A 15,279-nucleotide genomic window follows, 5' to 3' on the forward strand; every position below is an offset into this window, starting at 1 on the left:
CAACAAGTTCCTTTGCGATTTAGGGTAGGATTGCAAAAGTTATTTCTTGCAATGTATACACACAATTATTGTTTTTGATTTTAAAGCAGATGGTCACCCACATCTAGTTAGGACACCAACTATCCTCACAGACTTCAGCCACTGCCACCATGGCTTTGGCTGGCGCCGACATAAGCACTGCCCCAGAGTAGGCTAGTACACTTCAGGCTATTAGATGGGCCGAGGTAGTAGAGTCCAGAGTAAGGATGCCAAATTGATTGTTTTTGTTGTGGCCAATGATTCTAACGCCATAGTTCAGGAAATCAGCTCATCTCCAGGAGAGGATGCCCCGATACATCTGCCTGAAGTCCTTTTCCAGGGAGAAGCTTAAACCGAAGGGTAAGACGAATATCGGATGTGGGCAGACCAGACTATGCAGATGTTTCATGACTATCGAGCTCCTGATCGAGAGATGTGCCGTAGAGCGATAGACAGTCTGAGGTCATGGCTAGAGTTAGTCACTCACTTCTTGCCACGCACCCAGACCCTCAGTGGAGGACATCATGTACACCATTGATGGATTATTTTGAGCCGCCGAGTCGGGTGCCAAGTTGATCGTAAAGTACTACACCACCGGGCAAGAACTTGTCAGAGGTATTTAGACATGATCGAGCAAACAGTACAGCTTGCCTTCTATTGGAAGGGGGTTGAGCCACAAAGCCAGTATATAGCAAGGCTCGGCAAGTCCTGCACTCAGCAAGATCAATGCCACTAATGCTCATGCAGGTGGGACTCAGAGCTTTTATGTGGTGTCTGTCAGAACCTGGAATGCACAGTCCAGGGAAACTGAACTATGGAGATAAACTGATTATTATTCACCATCAGACCTGGTGACCACCCTTGTAGCAAATACTACTGCATCCATATTGAAAAACAATCACAGGTTCACAAATCACGAATATAATTGTTTCATTTTCCTGATGACATTTTTTAATGTGTTGTGTTGTACCCTCTTTATAATTGAAGTGGCAGAATCAGAAGCCAATTGCATTTTGGACTGTGTCAATCGTCAGGGCTGACTGTCTGCAATGGCACATGTACTTCTTGTGGATTGCAGCTTTTTAGCGGACTTGTGAAGTACTTATTTCAAATAACATGTCTTCTTTAACAGAACATTTTCTTCCAAAATTGTTGCAGAGTGTAAAACCCGTTACATGGGTTGTCACCAGGTCTGATGGTGAATAGCATCAGTTTATTTCCATATGACACAGAAGACAGTTATTGCAGCCAACTGGTAGATCCATCTACAGCCTAAGAGTATGACCTTTAAAATCAAACTGAAGAGTTGCAGAAAGCCATCCAAGAAATGCAGCTTCAGAAGGCTCCTACCACTAGACCTAGTCCACCAGGGCACACAAGAGGCTCTGCACCACTGTCAAGTGAAACAAAACAAAACAAACAAACAAACAATACACCAGCTCTTCCAGACTACTCAATTGCCCAGGGCACCCAGAGATACACTCAGGATACCAGAACGATTCCGCCACGCCAGTTCTGCCATAGGTATGGATGGGAGGCAGGGGGGGACCTTCAGTATGTGTACCAACCCACCAACCTATGACAAAATGGCAGAAAGATTCCAAGTGCTGAATAATCCAACTTGCACAATGGTGGGAAATGCCAGCAAGGCTAGAGCACCTGGAACCGCACTATGTTCGGACTGAGCAAAGACAGAGGACATGAGTTCTGAGCCACGAGAAGGGCCCAAGACTTGATCGGCTATAAATCCTCTGGTAAACACGTCTTCCAGGAATAACTCGTTACTTCTAAACGAAGGCCACCTGCAGTCTCAACATCAAATAGCACATCACCCAAAGATCATGGGCTTGTGGAACCAACAGCCACTGTGATAGTCAGTTGGTGGGAAACAGGCTGAAGCACTCAGTGTGGATAGATTGCGGAGGAGGCCTTGCAGTATAGGTGCAAGGCGTTGGGGAGCACAATGTACAATGTCGTTTTTCACCAATGGGGAACCATGCTCTCTAGAATTTTCCCAGGTTCGGGATACTCACTGAGACCTTGGACCCCTGTGACAGCCCGTTTGTGCAGTAGCTCTCAATTTGCTAACTGAACGCTTTTTGAACCCACTGTAGTTTTTGGCACTGCTACTGTGTCTCAATGTGACCAAAAGCGGCCAAAATGCACAATTTACCAATACACAAAACATCCAAGCAGACACACAGTGTGCCTTTGCCCAGACATTGCAGAATAGATATTACAGGTCAGGTTATATTGCTCTTCTTGTTCAGTACATGAGTACCACACGCTGGGTCAGTCAACACTAGATGAGCCTGGCTGCACATTAATGGCATGCAGTGAAAAGTCACGTGTTTAGTGGATGAAATATTGGTGCCCATTCTTGTTTGCAAATCATGGCCAGCAGTCCTAGCAGGAAAACACTTTTATGAATTAAATTGGAGGCAGTGACTGAATGATGTGGCCTGTGTCATAATGTAATGACAAGTGATCGTGTATACAGCACCTATGTCATTTTGGCTTTGCCAATGTTTGTTTTTCTATGTGTAGTTGGTTGCTCTCTCTCCCCAGGGCTCCAATTTGCACTGGAGCCAGAGCTCAACAGACGGGTGTGCCTTCTCAAACCTAGTATTCAACCATGCATGCACTGTATTGTGTGCTTTTCGTTTGAACGCATTACCAAAAAAGAATACAGGGGCCCCAGGACTTCTGCTTTGACAGGAAATCAAGGATGCACATCATCTCATCCATCCATCCATCCATCATCTCACTGGCTTCAGTCAACGTCAGAAAATAACTAAGAATTCGCGCATCATTCATCATCAGAATCAGGAGAGAGAAATCACCTCCCTTCAGTGCCGAGTCAAAACCAGCAATGTACGCCCATGTTACCAGGATGTACCAACACTAGAGGCCTGCCCCTGCATGCTCTAGCCTCGACTCCATCACATTTCTCACTCCTTCTCGCCCCCCCGCAACCAAATTTACCATAAGCCGCATCACATCACTAGATCTGCGATTGACCCACGCCCACCCATGTCGGAGCCTGTAGTTATCCGACACAGTCCAACCCCAAGAGGACAAGGGTTTTACAACAGTGGAAGTAACGCAAACCTCAAACTGAACCCCACCAAGTCCAAATTCGTCCTCTTCGGTCTCCCCACCAATGGCTGTACATGTGCCTAGAAGGATTCACCCCTCAGCTGCCAAATCCCTGGGCTTAATTGTTGACAGTAGCCTTTCATTTCAAATGCACATAGCCAAAAAGTGGAAACCAAGTGTCTACAGATCTCCACACTCCACAAAAATCAAACTCTTCATCCACCTGCTTGTCTTCTGCACGGTGGTCCAAAATCTCACACATCAACAGGGGAAACTCCCTCCTTAATGACTTCCACCTACACATCTGCCCCCACAGCCCCTCAAGGCAGCCCACCACACTGCAGCTTGCCTCATTACAAGTGCCTGCAAAGTGGACCGTATCTCTCAAACACTGCACAACATTCACTGGCTCCCTCCCCCACCACGATTATATTCAAAACTGCATGCATCACCAACAAAGCAGTCTAGACGCAACACCAACATACTGGGAGGCTAAACTCCACACCTTTGGAGGCTATCGTAGTTAGCACAACTATTAAAAAGGTTGTAGTCTAAGCCAGCCCATAAAGAGAAGACTTACAAGAAGTCCTACTACTGCCACTCGACCATCTGGATCTCAAACCCAGCAGTAGCTCGAAATGCCCCCACCATCCTCTAGTTCAGCAAAACTCCCAAAACTTGGCTCTTTAAAAAATACCTGCTGGGCAAATTAAAAAATCGCTCTCTCACTCCACCAGCAGATGTGCGCTACTGTATACAATTCCAAAGCCAGTGCTGGCACCCTCCTGTTGTAAAGCGCTCCGCTGCTCTTGAGGTAGAGTTACCCTCTAAGCAATTAATTAAAATAATAAATAGCACACAGGAGAAAATGTGAAAATGCGCAGGAGATTGTGAAGCAAGCGGGCCTCCTTCCCCAAACTCTAATATGACTGTAAACTGAACAATTTGTGTTGGATAAGAGCAGGGACACAGACTCAGAGCTTTTTAGTTTCAGAAAAAAAATGTCGCCCGTACACCGCTGGATCGACACCACCCCGCGTTTCAAATGTTCTGCCTCCGAGGTAGAAGACAACGCAGCTAAAGCTTGATGTCCTTCACCCAGCAGTGAAACGGACCTTCCAACTAGACCCTTGGGCAACATGGAGGGCAAGCACATTAGGACTATTCTCCTCTCATCATGACCAATAGCAATCAATAAAATACATTTGCAGGCAAACCTTTTGACTCAAACATCCGGGTAGCTCATCGTCTTTCCAAGATCAACACATTGTGTATAATCAAATTGAATTATGACAGCAACACCTATTAATACAGCACCCAGAAGAAAGGTTGAACTTAAAAACATAATTATATTCAGCCAAATAACAAACAGATTTACTAATAATGGGCTGAAACCGATTTCCAAACTTGACTTTTTTTTTAATGAAGTGCCTTTTTTAAGTGTATTCCCATATTTTTAATTTCTCTTCATTTTCATCATGACATCATCGTTACTAAAGGCACACAAGGCAGAAAATAATAGATTTACAAACAACTCAGGGACCCGACGTAGAAAAGGATGTTGCATATGCAAAGATGGTGCTACTCAAAGTAGGCGGTATCACAAATGCAATGTGCCTGGTTGCAAAGAACAAAATGGACATCACAATTTGTAATTGGCCTTAGGAATTTAACAGATTGCGGCCTCTTGCCGGATGCAGGTAGGTTAGAGGGGAATTCAGGTGCCTTCCTTTCTTGAAACTGACCTGGAAATGTATCAATGGTTTCTGGCTACTCAGGGCGTATCACAACATTGAATGGCAGCCAATCGCAAAGAGAAAGGGACCCTGCAGTGCCGCTGCAATGCACAGAGCAGCAACTCGCATTAGGTGTGCAGGCAACGACCCCACCCAAGGCGTGTCCCTGCTGCACCCCCAAGTCCTCTTCACATTGCAGCACATACATTGTGACCCACGTCCCTTTAAAAGAGGAGTGTCGCCATGAACGTCGCATTGCCTTGTGCCCGAGTGTGCAATGTGGCACACCAGAAAAAGCTGCGTCTTCAATATTCCTGTGGAGCTCCACATTGTGCATTGCCCCTTTGCCTTGCATAAGATAAATGCACCCCCAACAAGACAACAAGCTTGCCTGATCACAGTGCTTCCATCAGGTCGGACCCTACAACCGGCTCCAGGTGTTGCACTCACTGACAGCACAGACAGAGCAGTCCATTCTCTTTCCTTACACCCTCCTCCCACCCCGGGTGCACTGCCCTACTGAGAGAGCTAAGTGTTAACAAGAAGGTACTTCAGAGACACAGATAAGAGTTGGAGCAAGGTCTGGGTCAGGGTCAATCCTGTGAACAAATCGGACATGAGATTGAGTACGCTCAAACCCTACAGCATCAAGAACGAACTTGCTTGAGGGGGAGGGAGAGGACCTCAATTCCACTATATGTGATGTCAGTCATCCTACTTTCCACCATATTCACGGATGCAGGGGCCTAGGTCTGTTTGCATTCCTTTCACTCTATGACCCTCCATTGCACCCCACACGCTGATACAGATGTTGAAACAGAAGAGTGCCCTCATCTCCGCCATATTTCCTGTTGAGGGCCACTGGCATATAATGCAAGTAAAAGACTTCTCCATAAGCCAAGTTCTTCTACGAGGCCAATATAGATGGAAAATGTCACATCTTTCACCACTTAACACATGAGTGACTCGTCCCCATCCATATAGAGCTAGATGAGGCACCTGCCTGTTTGGAAGTCTCAGAATCTCAAAACATCCAAGCCCATCTCTGCTCACCTGTCCCCCCACCAGAATTTGCAACAGTGCATACATTCAAACGAATAAGCGTCTCACCCCTATAACTCCATAACCCCTCAGGCAGACAAGAGAACTGGGGACATTCTCCACATGATGTTCCTCTGAAAGGCCTCTTAGGCAGGATCATACAACTCTGTGGCCTAACTGACTTACCCACAGTCCTACTTATCTCCACCATTGTGAATTCAATCCCCCCCTAGACCTTTCTCTTGGGAACATGCCCTGCTCACCCCTCACCAGACAGTCCTTCTCTACAGCATACAAACACCGAGAAACCTGAGGGCATCCTCACATTTACTTCCCTTGGATCCTCTGCGCAAGTGGCCAGGGAAAGACCTTCGCTATTGGATCCAGACCCTGGGGACGGAGAAGCGAGGGGGAAAATCACCTGGGTGGAGGGTTCTTGGGGAAGGGGAATGAAATGCCCTCGCGTGAGATACAGCATTTCCCTTTTCCATGTTGTGATGAACCCCTAGTCTCAGAAGCCTTTATGGGATATTGTTACCCCGGTCAGAATAACATCAGGAGAAAAGACAAGCCTCGAAGACCCAGAATGAGGGTGAGAAAGAAGAAGGGGCCCTTGGGCATGGTGTCCCAATTTCCCTAGTGACAAACAACCCAACCCTTCCCCCTTCAGTCCCGACATTCAATAGAGCCAGGTACCAGCTTTGAAGTGTTAGCCCCAAAAGCTTGGAACGCCTTCCCACTCAGCCTAAGAAAGGAAAACTCTCACAGCGTTCAGAAAGGCGCTAAAAACCAAGTTATTCAACTAGACTGTACTTGAATGTTTCTAATGATGTTCCCCTGCAACCATGGAACACTTCCACAACATTGTCTTTGAACCTCTGCAACCCTGTTTTTAAGAATCTGTTTTTAAGCTGTATCTAAGTGAATGTACTGTAACAGCGCCACAATGCCTTAGGGCCGTTTGTGTGCTTTATAAATTCAAATAAATAAACCTTTGCAGGCTTTTATAAGACAGGAACCCTCATTCCTTCGCATATGACCATTGACATTACTGGGATGAGGAAGAAACCATCAAGAGCAATGAAGACTATGCTCTTTGACCACTCTGGTACTGGCACGAGGAAGATGCCTGCTGAGAGTTGTAAGGGTCAGGCATGTCCCTTTAATTATGGTCAGGCAGGGCTAATTGAACATTTGCACCTGCAGCCTGTTAAAGGGCTACAGGTGCATAAAAGGAGCCCAATTCAAGGAAAGTGAGTGAAGGTAGAAGTGGAGGCAGAGTCGAAGCAGCAGCAGAGAGGCCAAGAGAAACAACAGGGAATCGTGGTGAAGAGGCACGCAGAGTTGCTGAGGTTGGCAGAAGGAAACAACCTATTGTTGCGTGGCGTGGGAGCTAGGACTCCATGAAGCAGATCGCATGCTGGGAAGGGAGCCGTGCAGAGAGGCTATCCCTTTTCTTTGAATTCAAAGTGCTCGTTCCCATGTGTTCAGACGGTGACACAGGAGTGCCCGAGGGGCAGAAATTGGAACACCGATATGGAAAGCAGAGGGCCAATCGATCTGCGCTGCTAGGACAATATTAAACACAACCAGCGAGTTTCTAGCAAAGGAGAAACTCGGTATGCGATTGTTTTAACTTTCCTAGATAAATACTTTGTATTAGAGTGGTCGCGTGCGAGAGAAAGCATGTTTTCGAAGGTCTCTGAGCATTGGACATATCATTTGAAGTGAATTAAAGAGATATTCTACCACAGGATGAACAGTAGGTTTTTTGAATGCAACCTGCGCCTACTGAACATTATTAAAAACATATCACACAGAGGGCTGACAAGCAAGTGTGTTTTGAGTGTAACTTGCTCCTACTGAATATTCAACTAAGTGGAAACTCACACCACGGGTTGAAAAGGAGATTCTATGTCATATCATCAACAGTAATCTTTATGACTGTTTTTACGAATACATTTTGCTGAAAAATGTCATCAAAATTTGTATTTTTGGGGGGTTCCCCCTCCCCAAGCTTCCCTTCCTCCACCTATTTTTAACTGTTGACGACCCCCTAACCCCTTATCTTCCCTTTCCGACCCCCCTCCCCAAAATTTCAATGATTTATTTCGGCAAAGTCTATTCGTAAAAATGTTTTGTTTTTTTTTTTAAATGTACAAAAAATGACTGTCGATGAAACAACATCATACCAAAAAGGGAAGGTGTGTTCTGAGGGCAACCTGTGTATATTGAATACTAAACTAAATGACCAATTCAACACTCATTGAGTGCCTATGGAGTTCAGAAGTAAAACGGAACATTAAAATGAAGTGAAATGAATAAGTATTGAACTCCAAGTTGAATTTAAAATCTAAGTGAAGCCAAAAACTGTATAATCACAGAGAATTACATTTGAAGCCGAACTAATCAAGACCTTTGAAGCTGCTTTTGAATATAATTATAATTTATCTATGAACTACCAACAATAAAGAGAAGACCCATGAGTGAAAAAGACATTTACAGAGGCAAAAGATATTTTTGTTGTTATTGAACTTAAGTCTTTCTGAGGCTGGAAAAATGTATATTTGTTGTGCTGTGAGCTTAAGTCTTAGGGAAGGAAGCCTTAGGACTTGAGTCATTTACTGACTTGAGGACGAAGTCTCCAGATTCATTGGTGCTTTGATTTGTGTTATTTGGAACTGGGGGAAAGGAACCACCGGGTTCTCGTTAAACAATCATTATTCTGAACTCAAGAGAAGTAATTTTGAGACTTTTACTAGAACCGTTTTTTTTTTAATACCTGGTGAAGGGAGCTGACAGAAGATCAGAACTTTATGTTGGACACTAGTGGTTTATGATATCCCTACACATTGTATAGATTAGTCGTGAGGGCAAGTATAGGTTCTGGACACAGACAGATTCTTCAGTTGAACTCTGACTTAGATTTTACTTCAGGTTATTAAGGTAGCGAAATCCCTCCTTAGTATAGGGAATGATAGGCCTTTTTCCATCCTGACATTTGAGTTAATAAAAGTGTTTGTTTGAAATCTGAATCTGTTGTCTGTGTCTTTCTTCATGATGCCTTCACAACACGTGCACTGTAGTGTGATATGAAGTGAAGAAGGCTTGTGGGGCGATGTTTAATTACATTTTCTGCACTCAACCTTTCCCTCTTTCAAGTTGTTTCATTGGCTTCAAATGAGAAGAAAAAGTAATTGGCTGGAGCCGAATAACAGTAAATTGCTTGTCCAGAGCCAAATGGCCCTTTACCCAGCTGAAATTTGGCCGAACATCTACTCGAAACCTTTGTTAGGTAAATCCCTTCTGAGAAACGGGGGGTAAGCTGTAATGAAACATTGGTGAAAACGCAGGCCATGAAGGCAGCAAACCAACAATGTCAAAGGTTGCCTGTATGTACTCTCAAAATACCTATAGGTTCCGAATGGTCACCGAGAGACCCATTAGCACTAACCAACAGGCCCCAAGTCATCCAGCAAGTGCCAGAAAGCCAATACAAGAAGGCACAGTGTCTCATTACTGCACACGACACAAAAGCCATATTGGTAGGGGTCCAGAACCCTAGATATACAAGCTCAACATAACAGACCATATTTTAAAATGGAGACTATTTTCTGCAGGTGATCATCTCCAGCCAAAAACTGCATGAACGTTTGAAGGACATATCACAGTCCTAAAAATGTGTAACTTGTTCTTAAATTAAGATAGTGATTTGTGTGTATGCAAGGAACTAATTTGTGTGGGGATGTGATCTTTCTTGGCGTGTTAGGTATCTCAAAGCCAGGTGGGTGTGGGGGGTGACTGCCTCTTTAGGCCCGGGGCTGGCTTTAGGCATGGCTGACCCAGGCGGTCGCTCGGGGCGCCACATTAGCCCCTCCTGCCATGCCAGCGCGTAGTCTTTCAAGGGGACCCTTAGCTGGCGTGGTGAAGGCGTCCTATTGAAATGAAATGTGCCCTGCTCTCGTGCTGACACCAGCTGCTCCAGCACAGGAGCAGGGTGTTTTTCATTTCAATAGGGCACTGCTTCTAAACCAGCATGGGGTAGCCTTTCAAAGGCTGCCCCATGCTGATTTGACAGCAGCGCTATATTTAGCAGAGCAACCCCAAAACATGGTGCCCCCTCCCCTTGACTGGTGGTGAGTGCGAGAGCCACATTTTGTTCCATCGCCCTGGGTGCTGCCAGAGCTAAGGCCGGCCCTGTTTAGGCCAGTCGGTCATTGAAAGGCCCTCACCTTTCCAGAACTCCACACATGTGCTCCTAGGCCAGTCCACCAATGGGTGTATGCATTTATTTCCACAATCGCGTGATGCGGGCATTAAGTGGGGTATGGACGCTATACGTCCATTGCTTTCAGCAATCCAGGAACAGGTAGTTCTCTGGTGTGGCTACGAACAGCGTTATATCATTAAATGCTGGAAAAACGGAATGCACCTTGCTCTCTACCCTTGCAAGTACAAACTGAAGTGTTCCTTACAAAATGATGCGTTCTTTGTTATTGTAGTTAGATCTGATTTTTGAATTTATATCGGTGATTTTGTGTTCATTGTAAGCCACTGAATTGTAGAAGAAGTAATCAAGTGAAATGAATAAAGTTCTCCAATCGGCCGAGGCCTTGACCCAGGGGCATCCATGCTCTCGAGTGTGACCAGGAATAGTCACTTTTCAGTATTGGTGCATCCATCGGCTCAGGCACCCCCGCCCCCCCGCCTCTGCCTTCAACTGTAAATTGGGAACTTCTAAAAGGGAACTTGACCTGGCTTTCATACGCAACTTCCTAGTATCTGGTGCTTCTCTGTGTTGCCAAAGAGAGGCCTTTTGCCGGCAGCCAGGGCTGCAAACTCAGGGGACATATGAAAATGCCGACGCGCCTTCACTGGCAATGGGGCGGGGCTGAACTGGAAATGGGGGGTACAATTACTGAAACACAAATCGGTGACGAAGTTCACGGGGTTGGAGGGAGATTATGGGGTAAAGGTGCATGAGTTGTTTTGATGGGACCGAAGGGCATGATGAGAATCGCTAGGGGAGCCTGCTCGAGGAGGATGCGATTACTTAGAGCATAGGAGGGGCGTGCATGGGCTAGTGCCACCGGCTGCACGAGGACTGGGGCCCTTAGCATGACAATTACAGGGCAGCAGTTAGGGAGAGAAGGGGGCATGGGGCGAATACTGAAAGGCCGGCATTGGAAAAGCGAAAAGACAGACACTTTCCGTCTGGCCTCTCTCTGAATGGAGTCCAGCTTTAGGCTGGTTCGATGCGGGTGGGGCTAAGAGGGGGTTATGGGTGGATGGCTCTTAAGAAGGGGTGCATGTCAGTTAATTGAAAGGGGCATTATAGATTACAGTGAATTTGCGGGGGGGGGTGGCACTCAGCGGGAGTTTGACATGGACATGAATCAGGAACAGGAGAGGAAGAGTTGCATAGAGTTGTGAATGGCAGGAGGCTTGGCTGACTCCAGGGCAGGTGCAGGGAAGCTGTTTGGACGTGGCTGCAGTTTAATTATACCTGCGTATCTTTCACAAAAGAAAGTACTAGAATGTATTAATGTGGGGAGTATCTCGAATCCAGTAGTGTGGTGGCATAAAAGAGTGAAAGGGATTGAGATTAAGCAACATAAGGGCGACAGCAGCTCCTCACACAAAACAGTGAACAAAACATCATGCCAACGTTATAAAGTATAAGCAAACGCACCCCGGAGAACAATATTTACTTCTTGGTTCGTTAGCATAGCGTCTTATAGCAGAGCAGGAATGGGAACCAAAAGAGGCCTGAAAATAATGTTCAAAGTGGCCCCATATTACACATTTTCAGCAAGCTCAACCCTTTTCCTATGAGTAAATTCGGAAATAAAAAAGGTTAGCGCACAAAAGTGGTGCAGAGGCCTACCAGAAAATCTCCAGAATTCCCTATATGCCAGTCCACCCCGGTAGTGGGGTACAGCATACATAAAGAAGCAGCATGCCCCTCTGGCAGAGGGCACGCTGCTCCTGGAAAGAAACTGTCAAATTCCAGGAGTGCACTTATATGGTTCCAATGTGTGCCAGTCAAAACCCAAACCCATTCATCTCGATCACATTTTTTCCCACTTCTATTCCACGTTAAAAAAATGTCTCGTATTGGCATTTCTAAGATCATATTTAGGGGGCGTGGGGCAAAAGTAGGGGGACACCAATAATGGGTGAGGACAAAGCCTACATCATAAATAATGTTACACACCCGTGTGTGCACAAACACCATACATACATCTAGCCGGATTTTGTGAAGTTGAGTAACAGATCTCGGGCATCATTGCAGGTCCAATCATAACCCACTGTCATTCAGCTTCAGGTATGGAAGTAGAAACATTATATTTGTAAACCGCGCATGGATGGCGCATGGATGGCGCATGGATGCACAGAAGCGCCTTGGAGTATGATTTGTGTAAGGCCATGCCTGGAGGTGGATAATTGCAGCAGTCACAATCAAAGCGACACCAATGTAAGACTGACATAGTTCTGAGCCTATTCTTGGGAATCACTGATGTTAAAATGTAGGCCTGTCGCCCTACAAATTTGCCTACCCATAGATTTTGGTAATGACTTGGTTATGGAGGTTACAGTTCTTGTTAACCTTCTGTATGATTGACAATCTGGATAGCATTCAATTTAGAACTAACACCCGTTATAGAGGCGGAAATTGGACATGCCGCTTTTAAGTGCAATATTTTGCATACACAAAACAATAATCATAGAAACATTAAACAATCAATGTAGCTGTAGATAAAGAGCGCCAGGTCCGTCTCTTCCAGTTTGCATAGCCCATGTACACAGAGAGGTCAAAGTGGGTGAGAACTACAGTTTACGACGTTGTCTTTTTGTTGAAATCAGTTATGTCCCCTTACTTTACAACAGTGATGGACACGTTTTAAAGTATTTAATAACTTCTTCCCTACTGGGGATTTGAGCCTGGGTTGTGCAGGTAACACTCCAATGGCACACCATGCTGAGCTATCTGCTATCCACAGAAATAATCGAATGCAACATTCCCTAATGAGAAATGACCGATTTCTTTTTTTGATCGAATTTGTTAGGGATTTTTGTACATTTGTATTAATATATAGGTATGGGGTGGAGTAGGTGAAGGTAGGAGGAAATGGGGGTTGGCAGGGTCTCCCAAGGCATTACTAAAACAAATTCAACCAACCAAAAATGTGGTCATTTTATTTTCAATACTTTCATGGTAATCCGAGCTATCTTGCAGGGGCTGGGTTGCGGCTGTTCCTTTGTATTGACAGCCTGGGACATAACGCTCATTGTCAAAAGGCACAAAGCTCCGTTCTGGGCACCGATATGTGCCTTCTGCATTTAATCATGGTTGGCTGCAGACACAGTATTTGTACAGGTAATGGGAAGGAAGGGGTGTGTGGCTATAACTCTAGGTGTGTCCTTTTAGAGTTGGGAATGGTGGGTGATTGAAAGGAGGAGGCTGCTTAAAGCTGCATGCAGTGGAGGACAAGGGCCAACTAATGTTTCTTTTTTTTAAATGCTGCATTTTCTTTCGTTGTGTTCTCCTCTCTCTTAATGGTACTGTTGTAAACACAGCAGTGTGGGATGTAGCAGTGGAGAAAGGGAAGTTATGGTGTGGGGTGGAGTATGGGGTCACTGGGGAACAGGGCATAGTTCAAAAATGTTTCCTCTGTGTGCATAGGCCATGGAAATATAGCACATCAACAACTAAAAGAAAGCCAAAACACTCATGAAATAGGCAAGGCTTACGGCAGGACACATTGTACAAGAAGTATACGCAGCCCACCGTGCCCCCTGTCACGATGCTAAACTAAGCTGACTGGGATACAAGCCTCTCCTATGACAGCACATTGGTCACAGTGAGTAAAGATTGGGCAGCTGGCGCAAAGCTAGGTGAGATGCAGATAGCTGCTTCGCGAGGAAGGGAGCTGGTTTGGAGGTAATTGGGGAAGGGGTGGCGGTGAGGTGCAGCGGAGAGTAATGCAGGGACGGAGCGAGGCGGAGTGTATGAAGTTGGTTGGAATGAGAGTTGCAGGCATGGTTTGCCGTGTACAGCTTGGGTGGGTGTTGGAGAGTAGTGCAGGGACGAGGCGGAGTGTATGGAGTTGGTTGGAAGGCGAGTTGCAGGCATGGTTTGCCGTGTACAGCTGGGGGGGGGGGGGGGGTTACAGGGACTGGGCTTGAATGTGCAAGACTGGGATGTAGTAAGGCGAATGCAGGAATTTGATGAGGTGTAGTGAGGTGCACTAGAAGGGCTGTGCACGGATGGCTTGAAGGAAGGTGAAGTATGTTGTAACTGAGGAGCGAGTTTGAAGGTAGGTACTGTTCAGGGTTGCACGGTGGTTAAGTGTAAAGGTTTACGTACCGGGATGTTGTGGAAATATAGGGCGGAAGATTGAGGTGCGCCTTCCGAGAGAATGGCGAAAGAAAATGAGCTCCTTTAGTCTTTTTCTATCGCCGCAAGGAATAGTTCTGCCCCCCTTCACGGTTATTAAGAAGCTACTACGGTTCCTGCACGCGTGGTCGCTAAGGGTCACTTTTTCTCTCTCTCTGGCGGGTGTGCAGAGCTTCTCCTCTCCATGAACAGTAAGGATGCTTTGACTTACCCGAGCTCATCTTGACAGCAGCTGCCATCTAGCACACCCCCAGAGGGGCACGCGCTGCTCGCACCAACCTGGTGCGCGTCCGGCTTCCAGGGTGACGTCAATACGCCGCTTTGCTGGGAGTCGTAGTCCGGAAACGTTTCCTGCTACAAATCACGCGCCGACTGGACTGCCTGGCAGAGGTTGTAGTAGTTGCTTGTTTGATTATTGGGTATTCTGCGTTACATTTTTATCTCACACACTCTGCATTCTAGGTAACCACTTCTGAAAAGCAAATTTAGTGTGTGTGTGGGCGGGCGCGCGCGTGTCTGTAAATCGATATGCACAGAATTTGTAACTGGCCTGCAAATATCCAGAACAATAATAGAGCAAAAAAATATGTTTTAGCTCTTATATATCAAGTGCACGATTAATAATTAATGCAATTTGATGCCTGGTATAGTGACCAGACGGTACTTCGAACGCTAAATGTGAAGCTACAATTTTTTTAAAATTATTATTTGATTTGATTTTGGTATTAGTAACGCGCTCGAAACAGAATAAAACATATAATGGCGCAGATGACTTTTACTGAACGTATCTAGAATTGTAATAGTATCACATTCCATCCATAGGTGTAGGATAATTATATCCGTAGGACACAATCATTTTAAGGGCCTGGCTAGACTTATTTAAACAAATACGTTTTCAAGGCTTTACGAAAAAGACACGGGACTCCATAGTCCTAAATTCCCTGGTCACAATCACAAGCTCCGCCCTTTTCGAGTCCAAAGGAT

General features: G+C 45.7%; 1 protein-coding gene across 3 annotated transcripts in view; it reads right to left on the minus strand.

Moving 5' to 3' along the window:
* The window catches only part of ATP13A2 (ATPase cation transporting 13A2), a 749,950-nt gene extending 735,358 nt beyond the window's left edge, over positions 1–14,592 (minus strand). For 2 of the 3 annotated variants that reach the window (XM_069611124.1, XM_069611128.1), the window contains exon 1: positions 14,507–14,592. In XM_069611124.1, the coding sequence (XP_069467225.1) occupies positions 14,507–14,534 (28 nt within the window). In that variant the 5' untranslated portion in view covers positions 14,535–14,592. Of the gene's footprint in view, positions 1–14,265; positions 14,407–14,506 lie in introns of those variants that run through there. The other variant, XM_069611127.1, reaches the window with a different exon arrangement.
* Positions 14,593–15,279: the final 687 nt, after the last annotated feature.

Source organism: Ambystoma mexicanum, chromosome 8 (assembly GCF_040938575.1).
Source record: "Ambystoma mexicanum isolate Mex_15411 chromosome 8, UKY_AmexF1_1, whole genome shotgun sequence".
Classification (NCBI taxonomy): Eukaryota; Metazoa; Chordata; class Amphibia; order Caudata; family Ambystomatidae; genus Ambystoma; species Ambystoma mexicanum.